Source organism: Ornithorhynchus anatinus, chromosome 4, assembly GCF_004115215.2.
Source record: "Ornithorhynchus anatinus isolate Pmale09 chromosome 4, mOrnAna1.pri.v4, whole genome shotgun sequence".
In the NCBI taxonomy this organism is placed as follows: Eukaryota; Metazoa; Chordata; class Mammalia; order Monotremata; family Ornithorhynchidae; genus Ornithorhynchus; species Ornithorhynchus anatinus.
Genome location: NC_041731.1, coordinates 28,753,343 through 28,778,308, shown reverse-complemented (window position 1 = coordinate 28,778,308; position 24,966 = coordinate 28,753,343). Strand labels below are relative to the sequence as shown.

At 44.6% G+C, this 24,966-nt stretch overlaps 1 protein-coding gene across 3 annotated transcripts in view; it reads right to left on the bottom strand.

Moving 5' to 3' along the window:
• Positions 1-3,591: 3,591 nt before the first annotated feature.
• The window catches only part of LOC100077751 (CMP-N-acetylneuraminate-beta-galactosamide-alpha-2,3-sialyltransferase 4), a 62,069-nt gene continuing 40,694 nt past the window's right edge, over positions 3,592-24,966 (bottom strand). For 2 of the 3 annotated variants that reach the window (XM_029063429.2, XM_029063431.2), the window contains exons 2-11: positions 22,325-22,439; positions 16,420-16,471; positions 16,048-16,095; positions 12,644-12,756; positions 11,774-11,837; positions 10,386-10,481; positions 7,257-7,449; positions 6,742-6,870; positions 5,402-5,548; positions 3,592-4,584 (exon numbers count right to left, since the gene is read on the bottom strand). In XM_029063429.2, coding sequence (XP_028919262.1) covers positions 4,534-4,584; positions 5,402-5,548; positions 6,742-6,870; positions 7,257-7,449; positions 10,386-10,481; positions 11,774-11,837; positions 12,644-12,756; positions 16,048-16,095; positions 16,420-16,471; positions 22,325-22,418 — 987 coding nt within the window. In that variant the 5' untranslated portion in view covers positions 22,419-22,439 and the 3' untranslated portion in view covers positions 3,592-4,533. Of the gene's footprint in view, positions 4,585-5,401; positions 5,549-6,741; positions 6,871-7,256; positions 7,450-10,385; positions 10,482-11,773; positions 11,838-12,643; positions 12,757-16,047; positions 16,096-16,419; positions 16,472-22,324; positions 22,487-24,966 lie in introns of all 3 variants that reach the window. The other variant, XM_029063427.2, reaches the window with a different exon arrangement.

Below are 24,966 nucleotides of genomic sequence, written 5' to 3'. Positions count from 1 at the left end.
TCTTTCCCCCGTGCAAGAAGCGACAGGAGGAAAAAAAAATCACTCATATTTGTGGTTGACAATTGCAATAACTGCGGTATTTGTTAAAAGAGCATACTCTACGCCAAGCACTGTACTAACTGCTAGGGTCACTGGCCCACATGGGGCTCAGTGTTAAATTGGGAGGGAGAACAGATATTTCACGCTCATTTTATAGATGAGGAAACTGAGACACAATGCAATTAAGTGACTCATCCAAGGTCACACAGCAGGCAAGTGCAAGAGCCTAGGTTACAACTCATGTCTCATGATTCACATGCCTGTGTGCTTTTTTCACTAGGCAAATACTAGACTTTGAATTGTAGATTTTGGCCATCCCACATCGTCTCTGTCCCCTCCTCCTGCAGGGCTGAAATATTTTTATGTCTTCTCTCAAGAACTCTAGAGACTTGCTACTTCACTCTCCCAAGCACTTAGTACAGTGCTCTGCACACTGTAAGTGCTCAATATGATTAAGACCTGCATCTCCTGCATCCATCCCCAACTCCAGAGGTGGAGGAGGAGAGACAGGTCATTTCTGGAGTTTACAATTGGGCAAATTGAGGCACAGGAAGACTGAGTCCCTTTCCCAGAGTCACATGATAAATGAGCCAAATAACAATAACAATAATTATTATTATGGTATTTGTTAAGCACTTACTATGGTACTAAGTGCTGGGATACATGTAAATTAGGTTGGACACAGTCCCTGTCCCATGTGGGACTCACAGTCTCAATCCCCAATTTTACAGGTGAGGTAACTGAGGGACAGAGAAGCAAAGTGACTTGCCCAAGGTCACACAGCAGATAAGTGGAGGAGTCAGCAGTAGAACCCCTAACCTTCTGACTTCCAGGCCTGTGCTCTACCCATTATACCACGCTACTTCTCCAGGTACAGATAGAAAGAGGTGTCACACCTCTTGCCTCCACAAACAGAATGCAAGGCTTAGAACAGACTGCTTCCTTTTTGGCACCAACAGTCTAATCAGATGCATGCAAACTTGGTCCGCAAAGAGTCACTTATTGGTAATTCTGACCATCAGGAATCACTGCAGCAGACTCATTTTCAAGTGGCTGCATGGTGAGAGGGACCTGCAGGAGTCCTGATGGATCATAGATGATGAGAAGCAGCACGGCTTAGTGGAAAGAGCCGGGACTTGGGAGTCAGAGGTCATGGGTTCTAATCCTGGTTCTGCCGCTTGTCAGCTGTGTCACTCTGGGCAAGTCACAATTTCTCTGTGCCTGTTACCTCATCTGTAAAATGGGGATTATGACTGTGAGCCCCACATGGGAGACCCTGATTACCGTGTATCTACCCCAGTGCTTAGAACAATGCTTGGCACATAGTAAGCACTTAAATACCATAATTATTATTTTCAGTGCAAAAGAACACTAAACTGGGAGACGGACCACCTAAATTCTAATCCCGGTTCTGCCACTTCCCTGCTGGGTGACCTTGGGCAAGTTATTTGGCTTCTCAGTGTTCAGTATTCTCATCTGTAAAATGAGAATTGAACACCTTTTCTCCCTTTCCCTTAATGATGGAATTTGTTAAGTGTTTACTATATCAAGCACTGTCCTAAGCACTGGGGTAGATAAGCTAACCAGATTGGACACAGTCTCTGTCCCACATGGGGCTCACAGTCAATCTCCATTTTACAGTTGAGGAAAGTGAGGCACAGAGAGGTTAAGTGACTTGCCCAAGATCACCCACCTGGCAAGTGGTGGAGCCAGGATTAGAACCAAGGTCCTCTGACTCCCAGACCCATGCTCTTTCCACTAGGCCATGCTGATCCCTTCTGTCTTCAAGACTGTCATTATTTCATTTGGCATCACTCAAGAAGAGACTCTATCTTTCTATCTAAGGGTTATTGGTTGGTAGCTTAAGTTTTGTGGTTATGCAGTGTGGAAAACTAACCACCAGTGAGTACTCAATCTTTCCTTTCTTATCTCTAGTGTTTAGTTCCAAATTAGCCCGCTGGCAACAAATACGGATCACTGGAATCAGCCTCAACCTAATAAAATGTTGAATGAATGCTGGTTTGGCCCTGGCTGGCATTTATGATGTAGGTTAATTCCCTCATCGTGTTCACTTCATTAAGCACCCATACATTTCCCTCTGCCTGGGCTCTAATCAGCAAGGTGTAGTGAAAGGATAAACAAGATTGTTGTGGCAGCTCATGAAGGAAGGAAACAGAGTTGGCTTGGGGATGTGCCCTCTAAGGGGTTGTAATGCAGGAGTGACACTGAACCTCCTTTCCTCCATTTCCTCACCACCCTTGTTGATTGGATCACTCTCTTGTAGGGCTGAGCAAACCCAGGAACTCAAAATTCCTCAGAGCAAAGGGAAATATTTTCTGGAAAATGGAGTTTTCTACTCCAACCTACTCTGAAGTTCAGCGATGCGGGAGTTTAATGGCTCAAACCTCTCTTACTTGAGAATTACTTGCCTCCTTTCTAGCCTCTCTGATTAACACTCCACTGTCATTGCCTTCCTTAAGCCCTCCTCTCCTCCCACTCCCTTCTGCGCTGCTTACTTGCTCCTGCATTCATCCTCCCTCCCATCCCCACAGCATATATATACATATAGGTATATCTGTAATTTATCTATTTATATTAATGTCTGTCTCCCCCTCTAGACTATGAGCTTGTTGTAGGCAGGAATATGTCTGTTATACTCTCCCAAGTGCTTAGTATAGTGCTTTGCAAACAGTAAGCGCTCAATAAATATGATTGAATGAATGAATCAATCTCTTTCCAGTCTCAAGTACAGGGCTAAGCACATCAATGCAGACAGAGCATAATAGGATCTAGCCCACAACTGCCTGGGCTGGGCAACAGTTCTGTAGTTTTGTTCTACTTGAGAAAAACAGAACAAAAGGGTGAGAATGAAGGCTCTTGGGGACTGCCAAAGAAGTCAGTGGAGAAAGTGACTCAAATTTGAAATAGAGTGAATATGAAACTCAGAGTTAAATGGCAAACGTTACAGAAGCACCATGGCTTTTTGGAAAGAGCACGGACCTGGGAATCAGAGGACCTGGGTACTAATCCAAGCCCTACCACTTGTTGGCTGTGACCTGAACAAGTCAAAACTTACCCGTGCCTCAGTTACCTTATTTGTAAAATGGGGATTAAGATGTGAGTTCACGCAGGACATGGGCTGTGTCCCACCTAATAATCTTGTTTATATAAATTTTCTGATTATCTCGGTGCTTAGTACAGTACCTGGAATATAGCAAATGCTTAACAAATACCATAAAAAAAACCCAAATAAATTAGAACAGTTAAGTTCCCTGAGAGGAGTGGAGGATCGCACAGGCAGGGACAGGCAAATGGGACCAGAGACAAGGAAAGATCAGAATAGGATGACCAAAGGGATAAAAGTTGGGAACCAAACCTAGGAAGGGGCTGGGGGCAAGGTGGGGCATGGGCTCTGATAAATTCCAGGGAGGGGGCAGAGCTTGAGGAATAAAAACCCTGTTGACATTTTCAGGAGAAAAGACAGTTTCCCATAGGAAAAACCTGGATAGGGTGGAAAGAAACCAGGAACTCAGAAGTAGAAGGAAGAACAGCTTGCCATGAAATCACATTAGTGAGGTCATGAGTCCATCAACAGTTTAAAACCAAGGGCAAAGTGGCTTCTCAATTAAACCCAGAAATAAATAGGGGAGAGACTGAAGTTACATACTAAACATTTTACATTTGCGCATCCAAAATTGCTATCTCTCTGCAACATTTGCACACGGGAAAAATGTTTTTATGAAGAAATGTTTATTGGAACACTAGCACCCCTGAATGCTGCATAGAACAAATCAAGATTTAGAAAATCATAGAAAATCTCCATCTCTGACAAGTTGCAGATGTTGTAGCCCAGTTAATTGGATCAGCCTCATCTTCCAGCTTCGCCTCACTAGCAAATCCATGGAGAAATCTGGTGTAATATTGCCACTCAGTGCTATTACAGACCTAAACATCTCAATTAAATAGTTAACGCAAGAACAGGCAGAAAATGGAGGGAGAGAGGGAGTGAGAACACTCTGTGAAGAGGGAAAATCTCTCTATGCTTACCCAGAAACCTCTGATCAGCCATTTTGGTGGTGGCAGAGGTCTTGGGAAACAAGGACAAACACAGCTAACATTTTTTATTATTGTATAAACCAACAATAATCTAAGGCTTTACTTTTGGGAGCACAAAGCACCCATCAGGGCCATCTTCCTTCACCTCACAACCGATGTGTGAAGTAGGGTGGGACCCGGGATCAACTCCTTATTAAACAATTGGGGAAACTAAAGCTCAGAGGAGCAGGGGGAGATGAACTCAGGTCACAAAGTGAGACAGCATTGAGACCAGGAAGACAAGTGGAAAAAACTTTGCACCCAATCCAGTGGCATTTCTCAAGGAGCCAAGGACAGCTCTCAGCCAGATCCTGCCAGGAGGCAGAGGAGAGGGTCCTGGAATCTCAGTTACCCCAGACCCACGAGGCAGTGAGGGACAAGTCAGAGATGAGACCTTTCTCACCAGTTCAGCAGCCACATTTGCTCCGTCGGGATATCATGAGGCATCAACTGCAAAAGAATAAAAAAAATCAGGCCTTAGGGAAACGGGGATGGATGGAGAAGCAGGAGGGAAGCATCTGTCCATGAGGATATCTCTAACAGAGAATTTCCCTCACCACAAGAATTAAGACTCACAGTTCAGCACCCTTCATCATCATCAATGTTATCTATTGAGCACTTACTGAGTGCAGAGCACTGAACTAAAGGTTTGGGAGAGTATGGTACAACAGGGTTGGTAGACACGTTCCCTGCCCTCGATGGGCTTACAACCTAGAGGGGGAGACTGACATTAAAATAACATATATTAAGGATTACGTGTGACTTCCTGTCCTAGTATCCCAAAGTCACTTGTTCTGCTTCTGTACCAGGAGTTTGACCCACCCTGAGGCTAAATCACCAAAACCAACATTCTTTATTATGCACCCAGACTAGAATGTTAGTTAACCTGGGCAACAGGGTAAATGCTCGCTCAAGACTGGCTCTGAAGCTTCTCTCTGCCTTTGCAAGTTCCTCTTCCTTTAGGGAACATGGGATCACTACTACTACTACTACTAATGATATCTGTTAAGCACTTACTATGTGTCAAGCACTGAACTAAGCATTAGAGTAGATACGAGTTAATCAGACTGGAAACAGTCTCTGTCCCACATGGGGCTCACAGTCTAGAAGAGAGAGGAAACATGTATTGAATCCCCATTTTACAGATGAGGAAAACTGCGGCACAGAGAAGTGAAGTGACTTACACTAGATCACCCATCAGGCAAGGGATTAGAAACCAGCCAAGTTCGCTTACTTCCAGGCCCACGCCATTTCCTTACAGACTCACCCTAAGGCTGCTCACGTAATCATTTTTGTAATAATGCACCGGAGTCACATTGTCGTTGATATCAGGGTAACCGAAGCCCACAATGCTGACCTCATGGCAGATGTGTAGAGCTAAATTCAAGGCAATGAACCCCGTGGTGGACCATTTCTGAGAGAAGAGAATAAAGAGCTTTGAAATGATAGACAGGTGTCTCACACCATACCTATACTGGAGTTCAAGACTAATTTCTGAATTCAAATGTATTGATCCCTTATTTACTAGTGAAGAAATGGTTCTCTCTGCTTGCCTTCCCCCTCAGGAGTATATTCTGGAACATGAAACCTTTTGGAGACACTGACTAGTGGTTCCAGTAGCTGGGAATCCATATGGGGAAGTTTCAGTGGATTGCCTCAAAATATTTAATGGCATATCAATACACAGCCATCTGCTTTTGTCTCTAAATCATCCTCCTTCCATCTTCCTGACTCTGTTTAAAACCATTAAATTACCATGGTCTCCTTTTATTGACTGATAAAAGGAGATGACCCCTAGGAATCCACTCGTTCCTTTCTCTTGGTCATGATCCCCAAAGAAGCAGAAGGCTTGTAGTACTAGAGATAGACATAAGGGTAGCACACTGCTTTCTTGTTCCAGATCTCGGTTCTCAAGTCCCTACTGAACTCACGGGGCTGTTTTGAAGAAGACCCAGTAAAAAGGGACCTGAACCTTAAAACATCTTGTATTTCTTCAACTATTCCTCATCATCCTCATTAGGAAAGAGGGCAGATAATTTTCTTCCTTACTAGTCTCAAAGTGCAATTGAAATTCATCACGAGCTGCAGAGGTCTTTTTTTGACAGGGTTTGCCCCTGGAGCTCTTCTGATGATGCCGAGGCCCACCTGGCCCATCCATCTGCTTTTGGGAAGGTTAACTCCTGGAATACCTAGTTCTGGAGATTGTGAATTTCTAAGAAAGGAGATTACACGGGGAGAGCCCACCGTCTCTTCTACCTCCAGTCTTGTAATTGCTCCCAAACTACCTGGAATCTAAACATAGTACTGCTGCCACCTCACCAGCCTGAAGCTGAAGGCTATGCTAGGATTGCTGCTGACCCCTAGCCCTGCTCAGACCATTGGAAGCTCTGCTATTTCCCACAGCCTGCCAATCACAATGTCAGAATTCAGACAGGGTAACAGGCTATACATAGTGGTGTCTTCAGAGGTGGCTTGGACACATTAGTGCTAGGGCACTCTCACTTTCCTGGGATAACACACTATTAGGAATGACTGGTATTATAACATGAAGGACCATGATGGTTCAGAGAAGGAGTGGGAGGGCGCAATGGAAGCCAATTGTCCTACCTGGCTGGATTTCCTTAGCTTAAGGATGATGTATGTGGTCTCATAGGTGACAAAGGGATTCAGGACTCTCAAGTGGGAGGCTTTCCCATTCCAAACTTGTGGAGGAGGCTTCCAAAACCCCTTGCTAGTCTGAAAGAGAACCATCAGACCCAATCACCACCCCCTGCCTGCCAACTGATCAGAAACTGTCAGAGCCCCAGGGAGAAAACAAGTAATTAATACCAACAGGTAATGAGCATTTGCGGATAATTGCCGGTAACAGTCAGACAAGCTCCTTATGATTAATAGCAATAGGCCCCATAGAGGTGATTAATAATGAGCCAGGCTGCGTGGAGGTAGCATGATTAATAATGAAAGTACAGGGGAGCCCATGCTGGAAATGGTGGGTAGGATGTAGTCATTTGTGGAACCCCATGTTTCTAGTTAAAGGCAAGTATCCTTCCCCGAGGCCTAAGGACCAGAGCAGTGTCACCACACCACCCTTTCCTGGGAAAGCTCATGTGCACCAGGTTCACCTTGGAGGGAGTCTTCCTCAGTATCTCTTTGACCCATATGAAGTCCTCAGCCTTGAATGGCACAAGAACCATCAGGGTATCTTCCTCATTGTTGTCCAGAGGATTGGGCAGGGCTGATTCAGGGAAGAAGAGGCGGATGGTGGTTTTCTCCCCGACATCCTCCTGGAAGCCTTTCACAGGAGCATCGTTCAATCTGTTTCAGGTGACAAGGTCATGGAGGATGTTAAATGGTGCCATAACAACAACATCATTATTATACTTAAATACCATAATAGTTATATCTTGTACAATAGATATTATTATTATGGTATTTAACTACTTACTCCCTGTCAAGGACTGTTCAAAGTATTGGGGTAGATATAGACTGTAAGCCCCATGTGGGAAGTGATTATCTTGTATCTACCTCAGTCATTAGTACAGTGCTTGACATAGTAAGTACTTAAAATAGCATGATTAAGTTAATCCAGTTGGGCATAGTTTCTGTCTCACATGGAGTTCACAGGAGGGGGCGAAGAACAGGCATTGAATCCCCATTTTATAGATGAGGAAACTGAGGCCCAGAAAGGTTAAGTGACTTGTCCAAGGTCACAAAGACAAGTGACTTCCAGCCCTATGCTCTTTCTATTACTGTACTCTTCCAAGTGCTTAGTACTCTGCACATAGTAAATACTCAGTAAATACAGTTGATAAGGCCACCCTGCTCTTCAATAGTAGTAGTAAGAGTGCTTACTATGTAGAGAAAACTACTAAATACAGAGAGAGAATACACAGGTGGGAATTAAACATGGTCCCTGGACCTCATGGAGCTCAAAATAATAATGCAAAAATAACAGTAATGATAACAACAACAATGTTTTTTAAACACTTATTCTGTGCCAAGCACTTTGTTAAGCTCTGGGGTAGATACAGGATAATTAGATCAGACACAATCTTTGTCCCACATGGGATTCACAGTGTAATGGTGACTGTAAGCTCACTGTGGGCAGAGACCATGTTTACCAACTCTGTTATATTATATTCTCCCAAGTGCTTAGTATAGTGCTCTAAACATAGTAAATGCTCAGTAAATAACTGATGGAGATAGAATGGATAATCAATTCCCATCATACAGATGTGAAAACTGAAGTACAGAAAAATTAAGTGACTTGCCCAAGGTCACAGAGCAGGCACATGACTGAACTGGGGTTAAAACCCAAGTCTCCTGAATGTCAGTCCTGTGCACTTTCCATTAGGCCATGTTCCTCCTGCTCCCCAGCTCTAGGACATAAAGAAGATGTAGGAAAGGGGTGAGCTCAGGCCACTTTGTCACAAAAACTGTCCTTTCTTCTTTGGTTTGATGGTTCCCCCTAGCTCTCTGGCATTATCCACACTACCATTCCACTTGATCCTGGGTTCTCTGCCTCTAGTGGCATCTCTGCCTCTCAGGCTGAAATCTTATAGGCAGGGGAGAATGTCTTGGGACTACCCATCTCAGAGGAGACCCAGGGACACTAATAATACTTAATAATTATGGTACTTATTAAACACTTACTACGGGCCAAGCACTGTTCTATGTACTGGGGTAGATACAAGGTAGTCAGGTTGGACCCAGCCCCTACCCTATATAGGGTTCATACTCTTAATTCCCATTTTACAGATGAGGTAACTGAGGCCCAGAGAAGTGAAGCGACTTGCCCAAGGTCACACGGCAGACATGTGGTGGAGCCAGGATCAGAACCCATGACCTTTTGACTCCCAGGCCCGTTCTCTACCCACTAAGAGACACTGTTCTCTTTAGCATTCATAGATATCAGAAGCTCTAGGAAAAGCTTCTCCTGGCAAATATAAGAAATGCTGGTGTACCTGGTTGAAAGCCCATTTGGCTACTACTACCATCATTTTCAGCAGTATCAAAATTATTGATTAACAATGTGGAGAAAGCCATACTAGACATTTCTGCACACACAATGGTAGTGAGAGAGAGACATGGCCCATACTCTTGAGGAGAATATTTCTAAAGGGGGTAGACAAGTAGACACAAATAGACAGCCACACAACAGGTAAAAGAGTAATGGCAGAGCCACCAATGGTAAAAAGAAAACGATCACATAAAGAATCATTTATGCATACTAGTATTAAGAAGACTAATTATAATTGTTTTTAAGTACTTACTATGTCTCAAGCATTTTACTAAGTGTTGGGGTAGTGACAAGATAATTAGGTAGGAAATTGTCTGCCCCCCATGAGGCTCAGCCTAAAGTAGAGTTGGGATTAATGGAAAATAAAAGGGGAAGTAGAACAGAGCCCTGAGTGATTTCCACAGTTAGGGGGTAGTAGTCAGAGGAGGAGCCCATGAAAAAGACTCAGAAGGAGTGGTCAGAGAGATAAGAAGAAAACCAGGAGAGGATATGTGCATGCCATTCTTTCTCTATAGAAACTGTTAAAGAAGGAGTTCTGGTGAACTCTTCTGTGAATGAGAGTAAAGATGAGCTTGCACTTGAATTTGCACACTTTATTCAGCCCACCCTAAGCCCCACAGAAGTTATGTACAAATCCATGATTAATTTTAACATCTCTCCCTCTAGACTCTAAGCTCCCTGTGGGCAGAAAACATGTCCAGCAACTCTGGTGCACTGTATCCTCCCATGTGCTTAGTAAAGTATTCTGTACAGAGAAAGCATTTAATAAATATGATTGATTGATGAGTTCAACGATCAATCAACAAAATTAGTAGCACAAGAGAGCTAATACCCAGAAAAAAGAGATTGGAGGCAGGGCTTCCCCCCACCCACCCAACTCTGTTTTGTCACTCTGTCCGTCTCCCCCGAATAGACTGTAAGTCCAGCAAAGGGCAGGGACTGTCTCTGTTACCAATTTGTACATTCCAAGCGCTTAGTACAGTGCTCTGCACATAGTAAGCGCTCAATAAATACTATTGAATGAATGAATTTACTGTTTCTCAAACGCAGACCTCCAAATTCAATCTCTGGCACCAACATTATTGACAGATATTTGTTCCTGTTTCCAAGGGCTACTTGTTGAAAGCAGACTCTAATACCTCTAAAAGGATTTGTTTTAACAAAGGTACTCCCCACCCTCTGCACTTCCTATAATGCCTCTGCTATCCCTGCAGGTGAGCTGCTGAAATACCTTATGATGATATCGAAAGAATCAATCTTTTGCCCCAGACCTCGGCCTCGGAGGGAGAAGCTGTTTCCAACAACAATGCACTTTCTGCATGGCAACCTGGGCATGGGAGAGAAAGGGAAGAGAGCTGAGACCTTTCAGAAGCACGTATGACCCCACCTTTCTTACGTGCCACTGATGAATAAACCCTGTCCCCATTTGATGAAACATCTCAGACCTGGAGATGCTAGCCACAGCAATGGAGAGGAAAGAATGCAAGGTAGCAGTGGCTTATATATAATAAAACTGGCTGGAATAATGATTCAGAAGTACAATAGGTGATTTTGCTCATGCTTTACACATCACTTATTGAACTGTACAAACATGTCCCCTTCACCCAATGCCTCCTTTCCCCTTAGCTCCCACTTTTCTTTCCCTGAATGGACTCCGACCCCAGACTCAGCCTAGAAAAATCAGATGTTGGTCTTTACCTAATGAAACCAGTCTCAACTAGGGTAATGGAAGGGTTCTAGAAAAACATAGCCATTCAAAACTAACCAACAGTGCTAGAAATTGCAGCCTGCTTTCTTGTTCACTCAAACCAACATGCAAATACAGTGGGAAAATGTACTCAAGTTTTTTCTCAGTTTAATATACACCCTAAGAAAAGGGGTTATCCAAATCTGAAAAACAATAACAAGATAAAAAAAAACACCTAATAAACCCCAGGACTTGACTCTGCTTTTCATCTCAAGTCCAGACATATGCACAAAAAAAAATGAATGAAAATAGATAACAGGAAAACCTCTTCAGACTTCAGCTGGTTATAATAATCATATTAATGGCATTTGTTAAGTACTTACTATATGCCAGGCACTGTACTAAGCGTTGAGGTGGATACAAGCAAATCCAGTTGGACACAGTCCCCTGTCCCACGTGGGGCACACAGTCTCAAACCCCATGTTATGAGATCACTGAGGTACAGAGAAGCCAAGTGACTTGCCTAAGGTCACACAGCAGACAGGCTGTGGAGGTGGAATTAGAATCCATAACCTTCTGGCTGCTAGGCATGTGCTGTATCCAAGGGACTCAGGAGAACCAGGAATATTAAGGAAGGAGGAAGTCTAGAACCTGAACAAAATGGACCAACTTGTCCAGCCCCAGGTCCTTCAGAAGGAAGGAGAAAGAGCAGGATGCCTGTGAGAAGACAGGAGGCATAAACAAAGAGGAGGAGGAAAAATGCAGAGAGGAGAGGGAAGACACAAAAGAGAAAGGAAAAATAAGAAAGAAAACAGAGAATTCGAGCTTTTCAAATTATTGTTAATCTCTCAAAACTTGGTGTGGTTAGATTGAGGGCTTCACTTGGGATAACCTATATTCATCCCAGAGCAAATGAAACATCTTGTTTTTACCTCTTAATGGACTTCGGCAGCCCTTGCTGGGGCAGAAGCAGCAGAACTTCAGCTGCGAGAAACACTGAGGGAGAAGAACAGAGAGGAGTCAAATGAGTGCATGGAGTGCTTTCATATTGAGTCCTTTGGATTAGTAGCTCACACTTCCTCATTAGTAAATCTTCCACCCTTGCATTGGTGAACTAATTGTCAGAGCATCATAGGTAAAAAAAAACAAAACAAAACAGAAAGGCCCATCTGGACAGGGGTAAGGGAAAAGACAGATGGCAGCTGGGAAGAATCCATCAATTGTATTTATTGAGCTTTTACTGTGTGCAGAGTACTGTGCTTGGGATAGTACAACATAACCGAGTTTGGAGACAAATTCCCTGCCCACAAGTAGCTATATAGAAAAAGAATTCTCAAGTTAAAGATGGAATAAAGGCCAAGGGGCAGAAGTGTCAGGAGAGGGGTAGTTTTTCCTTTTATATGTATTGTGATCTCACTAAAGGAATTTCCGAGTGCAATGTGGGGGGAAACCTTCATTTCCCACTCCCCTCATCCTTCCCCCATTTTCCCAACACACATACAGTGACACATAGTGATTCTGAACAGTACTGAAAAAGGAAAACTTCCTGGTTATAAAGAGCCCACCGACAGTCAACGGATATTTTACTGAGTGCCTCTGGAATACAAAGTACTTTCAATCAGGTTCCTGTGCTGGAGACAGTGGTTAGATACCTTTTTCCCCCCACAGCACCAATATCAGTCCATGAACTTCGGATAACCTTTTCCTTTATCCCTGTGGGAAAAGTTGGGAGTGAGACCATCTTGTCCCTAGCTGGGTTGGGAGGGCCAGGAAAGAAAGAGACTTTAGGACTGTGGTCATACCTGTGTTGTTTAACCCGAAAGGAAGGTTGTTTTGGAAGAGCTCCTTTGACTGGGAATGACGGGTCAGATGCAATTCTTCAGTAGTTAGGAAGGGAGTCCAGGAGGGATCCAACCTAAACCACAAAAGAGGATGTCAGCTGGCAATCTGACTAGAGGGAGAAAGGTCCAGCACTGCTGTTCCCAAATCCCTGTCCAGACCTACAGAGTTGTTGAATACAGACAATTCAGTCCATAAAAAACATTTAGGGGACAGTCCAGTCAGTCATTTGTATTTACTGAGTGCTGACTGAGTACAGAGCACTGCACTAAGTGATTGGGAGAGTAGAATATAAGAGTAAACAGACACATTCCCTGTCCAGAGTGAGCTTAGATAGAAAACACAGTGATAAATACCACATTTATTATACATTTCCCCTCTTGTTTTATGGCATTTTTAATGTGCCAGGCACTGTACTAGGTGCTGAGGTAGATATGAGCTAATGATGTTGTGAAGGTAGACCTGACTGGATGTGGTGACAGATTGAATATAGGGGTGGTATGGGAGAAATGAGGTGAGGCACAGACTCCTTCAGAGCCATCAACACCTCTTCTTCGCCCTGTAGGGTTAAGGTTAGGTTAAGGTTAGGATTAGCCAAATTGCAGATTTGAAAATGCAGAAACCTGGCTTTATATAGGGAACTCTTCACTAAAACAGTGCATTGGTAAAGTAAGTACTGTAGGCACTGACACATCATCATCACATCATCATCAAGGAGTGTATGTGCATCATGCTGGGCTAAGTACTGTAAAATATTCAAAAAAAAGGATATGACCTGACCCATACCGTCACTCTTAGTTATAGGCAGTCGAGTTATAAGTCGAATGGACAAGATAAACAGACGATAGATTTAGAGATAAAGATGTGAAACATGCAGTGAGGCTTCACGGACTCCGTCCTCTCCTGGTTCTCCTCATCTTTCTGGCTGTTCATTCTCGGTCTCCTTCGCAGGCTCCTCCTCCCCCTCCCATCCTCTAACTTGTAGGGGTTCCTCAAGGGTCAGTTCTTGGCCCTCTTCTGTTCTCCATTTACACTCACTCCCTTGGTGAACTGATTTGCTCCCATGACTTCAACTATCATCTCTATGCAGATGACACACAAATCTACATCTCTGCCCCTCTCTTCTCCCCTTCCCTGCAGGCTCGTATCTCCTCCTGTCTTCAGGACGTCTCTACCTGGATGTCTGCCCGCCACCTAAAACTCATCATGTCCAAAACTGAGCTCCTCATCTTCCCTCCCAAGCCCTGTCCTCTTCCTGACTTCCCTATCACTGTGGATGGTATGACCATCCTTCACGTCTCTCAAGCCTGCAACCTTGGTGTCATTCTTGACTCAGCTTTCTCATTCACCTCACACATCCGTCTCCCCCGATTAGACTGTAAGCCCGTCAAACGGCAGGGACTGTCTCTATCTGTTGCCGACTTGTTCATCCCAAGCGCTTAGTACAGTGCTCTGCACATAGTAAGCGCTCAATAAATACTATTGAATGAACATCCAATCTGTCACCAAGGCCTGCCAATCTCACCTTTATAATATCGCCAAGATCCGCCCTTTCCTCTCCATCCAAACGGCTTTCTTACTGGTACAGGCTCTCATAATATCCTGGCTGGATTATTGTGTCAGCCTTCTCTCTGATCTCCCTTCCTCCTGTCTCTCCCCGCTCCAGTCTCTTCTTCATTCCGCTACATGGATCATCTTCCTGCAGAAATGCTCTGGGTATGTCACTCCCCTCCTTAAAAACCTCCAGTTGCCTATCAACCTCCACATGAAACAAAAACTTCTCACTCTGGGCTTCAAGGCTCTCCATCACCTTGCCCCCTCCTACCTCTCCTCCCTTCTTTCTTTCTACTGCCCACCCCACATGCTCCGTCCTCTGCCACCCACCTCCTCATCGTCCCCCGTTCTCTCCTATCCCGCCGTCAACCCCTGGCCCATGTCCTCCCACTGTCCTGGAATGTCCTCCCTCCTCACCTCCGCCAAACTCTCTTCCCCTCTTCAAAGCCTTACTGAGAGCTCACCTCTTCCAAGAGGCCTTCCCAAACTGAGCTGCCCCTTTTCCCTCTGCTCCCTCTGCTGCCTCTCTGTCCCCCTCTTTCACCTCCCCTCAACTAACCCCCTTCCCCCCTTTCCCTCTGCTCCTCCCCCTCTCCCTTCCCCTCACCACTGTGCTCATTTGCTCATTTGTATAAATTTTTATTACACTATTTATGTTTTTAATGAGGTGTACATCCCCTTGATTCTATTTATTACTATTGTTTTTGTCTGTCTCCCCCGATTAGACTGTAAGCCCATCAATGGGCAGGGATTGTCTCTATCTGTTGCCAAATTGTACATTCCAAGTGCTTAGTACAGTGCTCTGCACATAGTAAGCGCTCAATAAAAACTACTGAATTGAATTAACAACTATATATGTATTTTATAAAATACTTTGCATTGTATAATGAATAGATTTTGTTTTTTGAAGGCAGAAATAGGAAAACAGTTGGTCCTATGAGTGGAAGCAGGGGAAGGCAGGGAGGGGGTGCAGGTATTAACCATGTAATAGGAGAGGAGGTTCACAGTGCCATTAGGTCAAGATTTAACAAGAAGGAGGAGATTGAGAGTTCTGAGAGGAGATGGAAGGGATTGTCTTCTGGGAACCCAAGACCACTGTATACTTGGAGGAAAGAGACAGCCAAATTGAAGCATTGACATTTCTTCCCCCTCATCGTCAATGGTATTTCATTCATTCATACATTCAACTGTATTTACTGAGCACTTACTGTGTGTAGACCACTTTACTAAACACTTGGGAAGTACAATACAACAACAAACAGTGACATTCCCTGCCCACAACAGCTCACAGTTATAGACAGGGAAACAGACATCAATACAAATAAATAAAATTACAGATATGTACATAAGTGATTTGGGGCTGGAAGGGGAGAAGAGCAAAGGGAGCAAGTCGGGCAATGCAGAAGGGAGTGAATGGATTAGCTCAATACACATATGACCAATGAAAATAAAAATCATAATTATAACTCTGGGATTGGGGAGAGATTAAATACAGGAGACCAATGAAGAGGCTGATTCAGTAATTGAGAAACAATGAGAACTTGAATTAGGAAGGTTGCTGCTTGGATGGAAAGGAAGGGGAGGATTTGAGAAATCTAACGAAGAAAGAATTGTTGGATTTAGCAACTGAACATAAGGGTTAAAAGGTAGTGCAGAGTCAAAGATAACATCAAGGTTATGCCCTCTGGGTCAGGGAGTAAGGTGATATCATCAACAGAGATGGTTAAGTTAGGTGGATGAGTAGGTTTAGGATGGATGATGAGTTTATCCTCAAAACTTTCTAAATTTAAAAAAAAAAAGAAATGGAACTAACCTTCCCAATGGTTCTTTCCATGCCAGTGGTTTCTTGCAGATGTCCTTCCTATAAAGGAAAATAAACCTTTGTTTTTCTACAACCATGTCACCTACACCCTACTATCCTTCCTTCATATTTCGCTACTTGACCACTTAGATACAGTTATCTTCCCCAGAATATCCACCATCCCGTAGCTCACCCTTTCTTCTCTAAAGACACAGCCATTTTCCCAATGCTCAAAAATCTGCTGGATTACATTGAGACAGGTGGCCTCAAAACTTCTGCATGCTTCCTTCAAGCCCAGAGCTTCTTTTTCTGTAAGATCTCTCTGAAGCTCCCTAAATGGGCCCAAACAAAGGAAAGCAGGAAGGAGCTGAAGAATTCTCCTACCTGAAATACATGTGAGCCGTCGTGATATAGTGGAACACTTCAAAGCACAGACCTGTCCAAAACACCATATGCACAAAATGGGCAGAGAGAAACAAGGAGGCAAATTGTCTTCCCCATTCTGAGAGTGGGGAGCTCCACTAACAGTCCTGATCCCAAGCCTCAATTTTGAGTGCAGTAGATGCAAAAGGAAAATCTAGTAGTCATCTTTTCTGGTAGGGAGAGGAGAATAGACTACCATGATAAGCAGCATGCTCTAGTGGATAGAGAACAGGCCTTGGAGTCAGAAGGACCTGGACTCTAATAGCAGCTCTGCCATTTCATTCATTCTTTTAATGGTATTTATTGAGCACTTACTGTGTGCAGAGCACTGTACTAAGTGCTTGGAAAGTACAATTCAGCAATAGAGACCATCCCTACCCAGCAACGGGCTCACAGTCTAGAAGGGAGAGACAGACAACAAAACAAGCAGAACCGCATCAATACCATCAAAATAAATAGAATTATAGACATATACACATCATTAATAAAATAGAGTAATAAATACGTACAAATATACATAAGTGCTGTGGGGTGGGGAGGGGGGTAGAGCAGAGGGAGGGAGTAGGGGTGATGGGGAAGGGAGGAGGAGCAGAGGAAAGGGGGGGCTCAGTCTGGGAAGGCCTCCTGGAGGAGGTGAGCTCTCAGTAGGGCTGTAAAGAGTGGAAGAGAGTTAGTTTGGTGGATGAGAGGAGGGAGGGCATTCCAGGAAAGAGGTAGGACATGGTCTAGGGGACGACAGCAGGTTAGGTGAGAATGAGGCACAGTGAAGAGGTTAGTGGCAGAGGAGTGGAGTGTGCAGGCTGGGCTATAGAAGGAGAGAAAGGAGGAGAGGTAGGAGGGGGCAAGGTGATGGAGAGCTTTGAAGCCAATAGTGAGGAAGTTTTGCTTCATGTGAAGGTTGATAGGCAACCACTGGAGATTTTTGATGACGGGAGTGACATGCCCAGAGCATTTCTGTAGAAAGATAATCTGGGCAGCAGAGTGACATATAGACTGGAGCGGGCAGAGACTGAAGGATGGGAGATCAGAAAGGAGGCTGATATGGTAATCCAGTCGGCATATGATGAGAGATTGTACCAACAAGGAAGCAGTTTGGATGGAGAGGAAAGGGCGGATCTTGGCGATGTTGTTAAGGGGGACCGGCAGGTTTTGGTGACGGATTAGATGTGTGGGGTGAATGAGACGGCAGAGTCAAGGATGACACCAAGGTTGCAGGCTTGTGAGATGGGAAAGACAGTAGTGCGTCCACAGTGACGGGAACCTCAGGGAAAGCACAGGGTTTGGGAGGGAAGAACAGGAGTTCAGTCTTGGACATGTTGAGTTTTTGGTGGCGGGCGGACATCCAGGTGGAAATGTCCTGAAGGCAGGAAGAGAGAACAGGGGAGGAGATGTAGATTTCGGTGTTATCTGCATAGAGATGATAATTGAAGTCATGGGAGCGAATGAGTTCACCAAGGGAGTTAGTATAGATGGAGAACAGAAGGGGACCAAGAACTGATCCTTGAAGAACCCCTACAGTTAGGGGATGGGAGGGGGAGGAGGAGCCCGCGAAGGAGACTGAGAATGAACAGTCAGAGAGATAAGAGGAGAACCAGGAGAGGAAGGAGTCCGTGAAGCCTAGGTTGGATAACGTGTTGAAGAGAAGGAGATGGTTGACAGTGTCAAAGGCAGCTCAGAGGTCAAGGAGGTCTGCTGCATGACCTTGGGCATGTCCCTTCACTTCTCTGTGCCTCGTTTACCTCATCTGTAAAATGGGGATTAAGACTGTGAATTCCACGTAGGACATGGACACATACTAAGTGCTTAAGAAATACCATAAAAAGGCCCTAATCCACCTGCCAGCCTATCTCTGCTGAGCCAAGCTTGCCTGGAAGAGCTAGAATCCCTGATATCACCAAGAGTATCAGTGTTGCCCAGTGGAAAGAGCTCAGGTCTGGGAGTCAAAGGACCCGGGTTCTAACCCCTACACCACCACGTCTGCTGTGTGACTTGGGATAAGTCACTTCACTTCTGTGTTCTATCCTTTAGGCCCTTCTCCTTTCTCTTGTGTGTTTGCTATATAAGTCTTCATCACAGTGAGCTTTGTTTCACCAGAGTTCCTTAATTTCTCTGTGCCTCAGTCTCCTCATCTGTAAAATGGTAATTATAACTTCCTCCCTCTGGCAGACTGTGAGCCCTATATGGGACAGGGATTGTGTCCAATATGATTAGCTTGCATCTACCCCAGCACTTGGAATAGTGCTTCATACCCACTACATGCTTAACCAAATGCCCTAAAAAAAAAAAAAGTTCAGTGTCTTCCTGTCCTCCATATGCCTACCCTCTTGCCTCCTTCCCTGCTCATTCAGTACTGAAGGGTGAAGACTGCAGAAGCAAAGCTTGAAGGAAAACCTTAATGGATCAGTGGGCAGTGGCCTGGTGAGCAAGTCAATAATAACGACGACAATAGTAATAGTTACTATCATCCCTGTCCCACACAGGGATCACTGTCCCCTTTTGTTTTTCATCTGACATATGAAGAAACAGGCACAGAGAAATTAAGGAACTCTGACGAAACAAAGCTCTCTGTGATGAAGACGAATATAGCAAACACACAAGAGAAAAGAGAAGGCCTAAAGGATAGAATACAGGCCTGGAAGGCAGAAGGACTTGGGTTCTAATCCCAGCTCCGTCATTTGTCTGCTCTGATAACTTGGGCATGTCACTTCACTTCTCTGTGCCTCAGTTACCTCATCTGTAAATGGGGATTAAGACTGTGAGCACTGCGTGGGACAGGGACTGTGTCCAACATAATTATCTTGTATGTACCCCAGAGCTTAGTATAGTGCCTGGTGCTGACCCTTTGGTTTTCCTCTTGTCTATTTAGTAAATGGAATCTCACAGCAAAAGTCAAGTCAAACACAGTATTGCAGATGAGATTTAACACATGCAAATGCCAGGAAATTCTACTGTCTGGTTCCATTAGCACTTATAACTTTGGCCGCATAGTACTGGCTGTATATTAAGAAATAAATTCAAGAGCACATACAAAATATTGTATGTGTGCAGAGATATGGTTGCTGTGGGAACAGTAACATAAGGTAATATAGAAGAATTACACACACACACAGAAACACACACACACACACACACACTCTCACACACACTCTACTGAAGAATCATGTCACCCTCATTTTTTGTTGGAGGGTTGTCATTTTCCAAGAAGTATAAGGTACAACTCTTCTTCCCTAAGATATTTACACTTATAAAATAATCACGGCTGCATGGGATGTCAAGAGACCAGAGGGTACAGAGCTCCCTGGTCCAGGCTGTGAGTGGTTACGCCATCCAGGGTAGTTGGCTGCCTAATCTTTTCTGCAAGATATTCTTGCATGGACACAATACGTGCTTATTTCAGTGTTCTGGTAATCAGGCAGTTTTTCTGTATATCTGGACTTTATCCTTCTGTAAATGATTCCCTTCATCTTCACTAGTTGCAAGGAAACCCTCCATGTGGGGGAAGTAGTGTTCCTAGTGGAAAGAGCACCATTGTGGGAGTCAGAAGCCCTGGGTTTTAGTCTCAGTTCATCCACTTGTCTGCTGGGTAACCTTGGACAATCACTTAACTTCTCTGTGCCTCCGTTCTTTCATCTGCAAAATGGGGATTCAATCCCTGTTCTTCCTCCTACTTAGGCTGTGAGCCCCATGTGGGACCTGATGATCTTGTATCTACCCCAGCACTTAGAACAGTGCTGGGCATGTAGTAAGTAACTTAAATACTACAATTACTATTATCTACCTGAAGTTCAGGTAGTTCAGTTGCTTCTCAGTCTCCTTCTCCAGAGACTGAGCGTGGCAGTCTAAGAGAAGCAGCGTGGCTCAGTGGAAAGAGCACGGGCTTTGGAGTCAGGGCTCATAAGTTCGAATCCCAGCTTTGCCACTTGTCGGCTGTGTGACTGTGGGCAAGTCACTTAACTTCTCTGTGCCTCAGTTCCCTCATCTGTAAAATGGGGATTAAGACTGTGACCCCCACGTGGGACAGCCTGATTCCCCTATGTCTACCCCAGCGCTTAGAACAGTGCTCGGCACATAGTAAGCGCTTAACAAATACCAACATTATTATTATTATTCTCCAGGCCAAACAAGCCCAGGGCCTTCGACTTTTCTCAGAGAACAGATTTTCCCCCATTTTATTTGTTTTTATTGGTCTCCTCTAGTCCCTCACTGTTTTTTCCAAGTCTCTTTAAATATGCAGCTATCAAAACCAGACAAGAACACTAACAAGGACCTGCTTAACTCACCCTGTGGTAATTTTCCCAACTGTGTTTTTCACCAGAACCTTCTGGCCTAGTCCTGAAATGCATTCAGAGTAAACTGCACTCCACCATGTACTATTCATTCAATAGTATTTATTGAGCGCTTACTATGTGCAGAGCACTGTACTAAGCGCTTGGGATGAACAAGTCGGCAACAGATAGAGACAGTCCCTGCCGTTTGATGGGCTTACAGTCTAATCGGGGGAGACGGACAGACAAGAACAATGGCAATAAACAGCGTCAAGGGGAAGAACATCTCGTAAAAACAATGGCAACTAAATAGAATCAAGGCGATGTACAATTCATTAACAAAATAAATAGGGTAACGAAAATATATACAGTTGAGCGGACAAGTACAGTGCTGTGGGGATGGGAAGGGAGAGGTGGAGGAGCAGAGGGAAAAGGGGAAAATGAGGCTTTAGCTGCGGAGAGGTAAAGGGGGGATGGCAGAGGGAGTAGAGGGGGAAGAGGAGCTCAGTCTGGGAACGCCTCTTGGAGGAGGTGATTTTTAAGTAGGGTTTTGAAGAGGGAAAGAGAATCAGTTTGGCGGAGGTGAGGAGGGAGGGCGTTCCAGGACCGCGGGAGGACGTGACCCAGGGGTCGACGGCGGGATAGGCGAGACCGAGGGACGGTGAGGAGGTGGGCGGCAGAGGAGCGGAGCGTGCGGGGTGGGCGGTAGAAAGAGAGAAGGGAGGAGAGGTAGGAAGGGGCAAGGTGATGGAGAGCCTTGAAGCCTAGAGTGAGGAGTACATATGTACTACATATATAGATTCTTGTCTGGAGGCCTGGGTCCCTACTCCTGCCTCCAAACCATCCAAATATCTGTCAGTGGCTTGAAAGGATGACTGGAAGCACAGAACAAAGTTCCTGAATTTGGGACATATTCGATATGAGCCAATCTGGAGCAGCAGTCTTGTCAGTGCTTACCTAGCTATGCTAAATGCACTAGTCTTCCTTTGCTTCTAAATGCCCAAATGAATGACAGGGCACCTTTGCCACCTCAGCTCTGTGAGTGTGACTCTATGGGATGGAGAGGGACTTTGCTGTCATAGGAGGAGGAAGAGAAGATGAGAGGGAGAAGGAAGAAGGTGAAAGCAAGGAAGAAGCAAAGGAGAGGGAGGAGAAATAGTGGTACTGGCAGCAGGCTCCAAAGCCTGAAATGGAAGAGGGGAAATAGACCATCTCATATCTAGAATTCCTCTTCTTCTTTAGAAGAGGTGTGGTCTAGTGGAAAGAGCAGGCCTAGGGGTCAAAGGACATGGGTTTTAATCCTGGCTCTGCCACTTGTCTGCTGGGTGACCCTGGGAAAGTCACTTCACTTTTCTATGCCTCAGTTACCTCATCTGTAAAGTGGGGATTAAGACTGTGAGCCCCATGTAGGACAGGGACTGTGTACAACCCAATTTTCTTGTATTCACCCAAGTGCTTAGTACAGTGCCTGGCACACAGTAAGTGCTTAACAAATACTACAATTACAATTATTTTATTATTAGAATTGACCATTTGATGCCCTCCCAAGACTTCAAGTGGTGGGATATTACAGCAGGTGAACTTGCGACCCATTCTCTTACCCATGATCAAGAGGTACAGTCCAATTCTCCAAATTTTCCTGGTGAAAGATATCTTGGTCTGGAACTGTAAACTTGAGGGGAGTTCTTTGTCCATGAGGCTGTCACTCTATCCAGCCTAGAGAAAGAGAGAGAGCGCATCCAGAGGGCTCCTGACTCAGCAGCCTGGAAAAAGTATCAACAGAGTTTAACATGGACTGTGCATTCTTCAAGAGCCCCTCTCCATTCTGGGCATGGGGCAGTTACATTCTCACCTAACTGTGGGAAAGGTACCTAAGTAGTTCTCTGGACAGCCAAACCCACCCATGGACTATCATAAGGCAATTTACAGTCATCATAGTCACTTTTTTTGGATGATATTTGTTAAGTGCTTACTATGTGTCAGGCACTGAACTAAGCACTGGGGTAGATTACAAGTGAATCAGGTTGGTCATACTCCATGCCTCATGTAGGGGTCACAGTCTTAATCCCCATGTTACAGATGAGGAAACTGGGGCACAGAGAAGTTAATAATAATAATAATAATAATGTTGGTATTTGTTAAGCGCTTACTATGTGCAGAGTACTGTTCTAAGCGCTGGGGTAGACACAGGGGAATCAGGTTGTCCCACGTGGGGCTCACAGTCTTAATCCCCATTTTACAATTGAGGTAACTGAGGCACAGAGAAGTTAAGTGACTTGCCCACAGTCACACAGCTGACAAGTGGCAGAGCTGAGATTCGAGCTCATGACCTCTGATTCCAAAGCCCGAGCTCTTTCCACTGAGCCATGCTGCTTCTCCTAAGCAAGTTGAGTGACTTGCCCAAGGCCACACAGCAGACAAGTGGCAAAGGCAGGATTATAACCCAGTCTTCTGACTCCCAGGCCCATGTTCTCTCCACTGGGCCATGCTGCTTATCTAATTGAGAATGACTCAAGTATTGAGTCAGAGCAGCAATTCAATCACTGGAGCAGAAGCTAGGGCACTGCCACAGTGATGGAATAGTACTTAGAGAAGAAGACATAATTACTATTATTATCATTAGTAATATTATTATTTAATTTGTTAAGCACTTACATGTCAAACACTATTCTAAATGCTGGGATGGATTCAAGTTATAAGGTTGGACACAGTCTGTGTTCCACATGGGGCTTGCAGTTTAAGTAGGAGGGAGAGCAGGTACTTAATCCCCATTTTACAGATAAACAAACTGTGGCAAAGAGACATTTTGAGACTTGGCCAAAGTCACACAGCAGTCAACTGGCAGATCTGGGACTAGAACCTAGGTGCTCCAACTCCCAGGTCCTTGCTCTTTCCACTAGGACATGTTGCTCCTCTGTCCTTTCGATGCTTTCAGTGCTTTCATTAAATGTTGGGAGGCATTCAATGACTTGATTTAAAATGGCCTCTGGTATCCAGTGGGATCACAATCTCTCCCTGACCCTCTAAGAAACACTGGAAGGATAAACTTCAGGGCAGGTCCTAAGATTGTAAGCCTTGGCCCCAGGCTAATCTTGAGTTATGAATACCCAAAGGTTTGCACAGGAAATGAGATTATGGAGAAGGCCTCAATAGAAGCCAGTTTTCCAAATCGTTCTTTCACCCACAAATTGTGACCTGATTCCAGACAGGGTGGGAGGAAAGGAAACTCTGGAGGCAAAAGTCTGTTTACTGACAGTATACACTCAACTCCAAGACAAAAGATAGGAGAAGAAACTTGGTATTTCTCAGCATCTTCAATAGAACCACAAATTTCCAAGGGGCATCTCTGCACACATGCTATCACTTTTACACCTAGTAGATAGAGCATGGGTCTGGGAGTCAGAAGGGCCTGGATTCTAATCCCAGAATTTCCATTTGCCTGCTGTGTGACCTTGGGAAAGTCACTTCACTTCTCTGTGCCTCAATTCCCTTATCTGTAAAATGGAGTTTAGATTGTGAGTCGATTTGGGACATGGATGTGTCCAACCTGATTACTTTGTATCTAGTCCAGCACTTAGAAGAGGGCCTGGCAGATAGTAAGTGCTTAACAAATACGACAAAAAAATTAACCAGCTTGTCAACTCAGTATATCCCACCACTTCTCGAAGAGAGTTCTGGATATGTGCGTGTGTGTGTGTGAGAGAGAGACAGACAGAGACACAGAGAGACACAGAGAGAGACAGGCAGACAGAGAATTAGCTGTTAGTTAATTCAGTTTCAGTCTAAGGGCCAGACCTTGTCCGAAGCCCAGAGCAAGGTAAGTTGGCAGCAGGCATTAATAGGTGTAGAGAATGGCGTGGTTTTCAGCCTCTTTCTCTTCTTTAATTTAAAACCTTGTCCCAAGGGAATGATCATTCCTTTAACTGGCAAAAATGCCCACTGAAATCTGCCTCTCTTCCCTCCTGTCTTCCCCTACACATAACACAGGGTTGAACCCATCACCCACTGCTCAACCTAAGAGACTATCTCTCTTTGGTTCTCTCCATCCCACTCCCTGTTCTTTTTTTTTCCCCTTCTGACTGGAGGGAGGAGCCACAAGCCAAGACCTCCTAATGAGACAGTTACAGTGAGTTCAGCTCCATGCAATACAGAGTGGAAAAAATCAAGACTGGTGTACTATTTGGAAACTTCTCTGGGCTCAACCAAATACTTGCCCTCTTCAGTTTTCAAACTCATCCCTTCC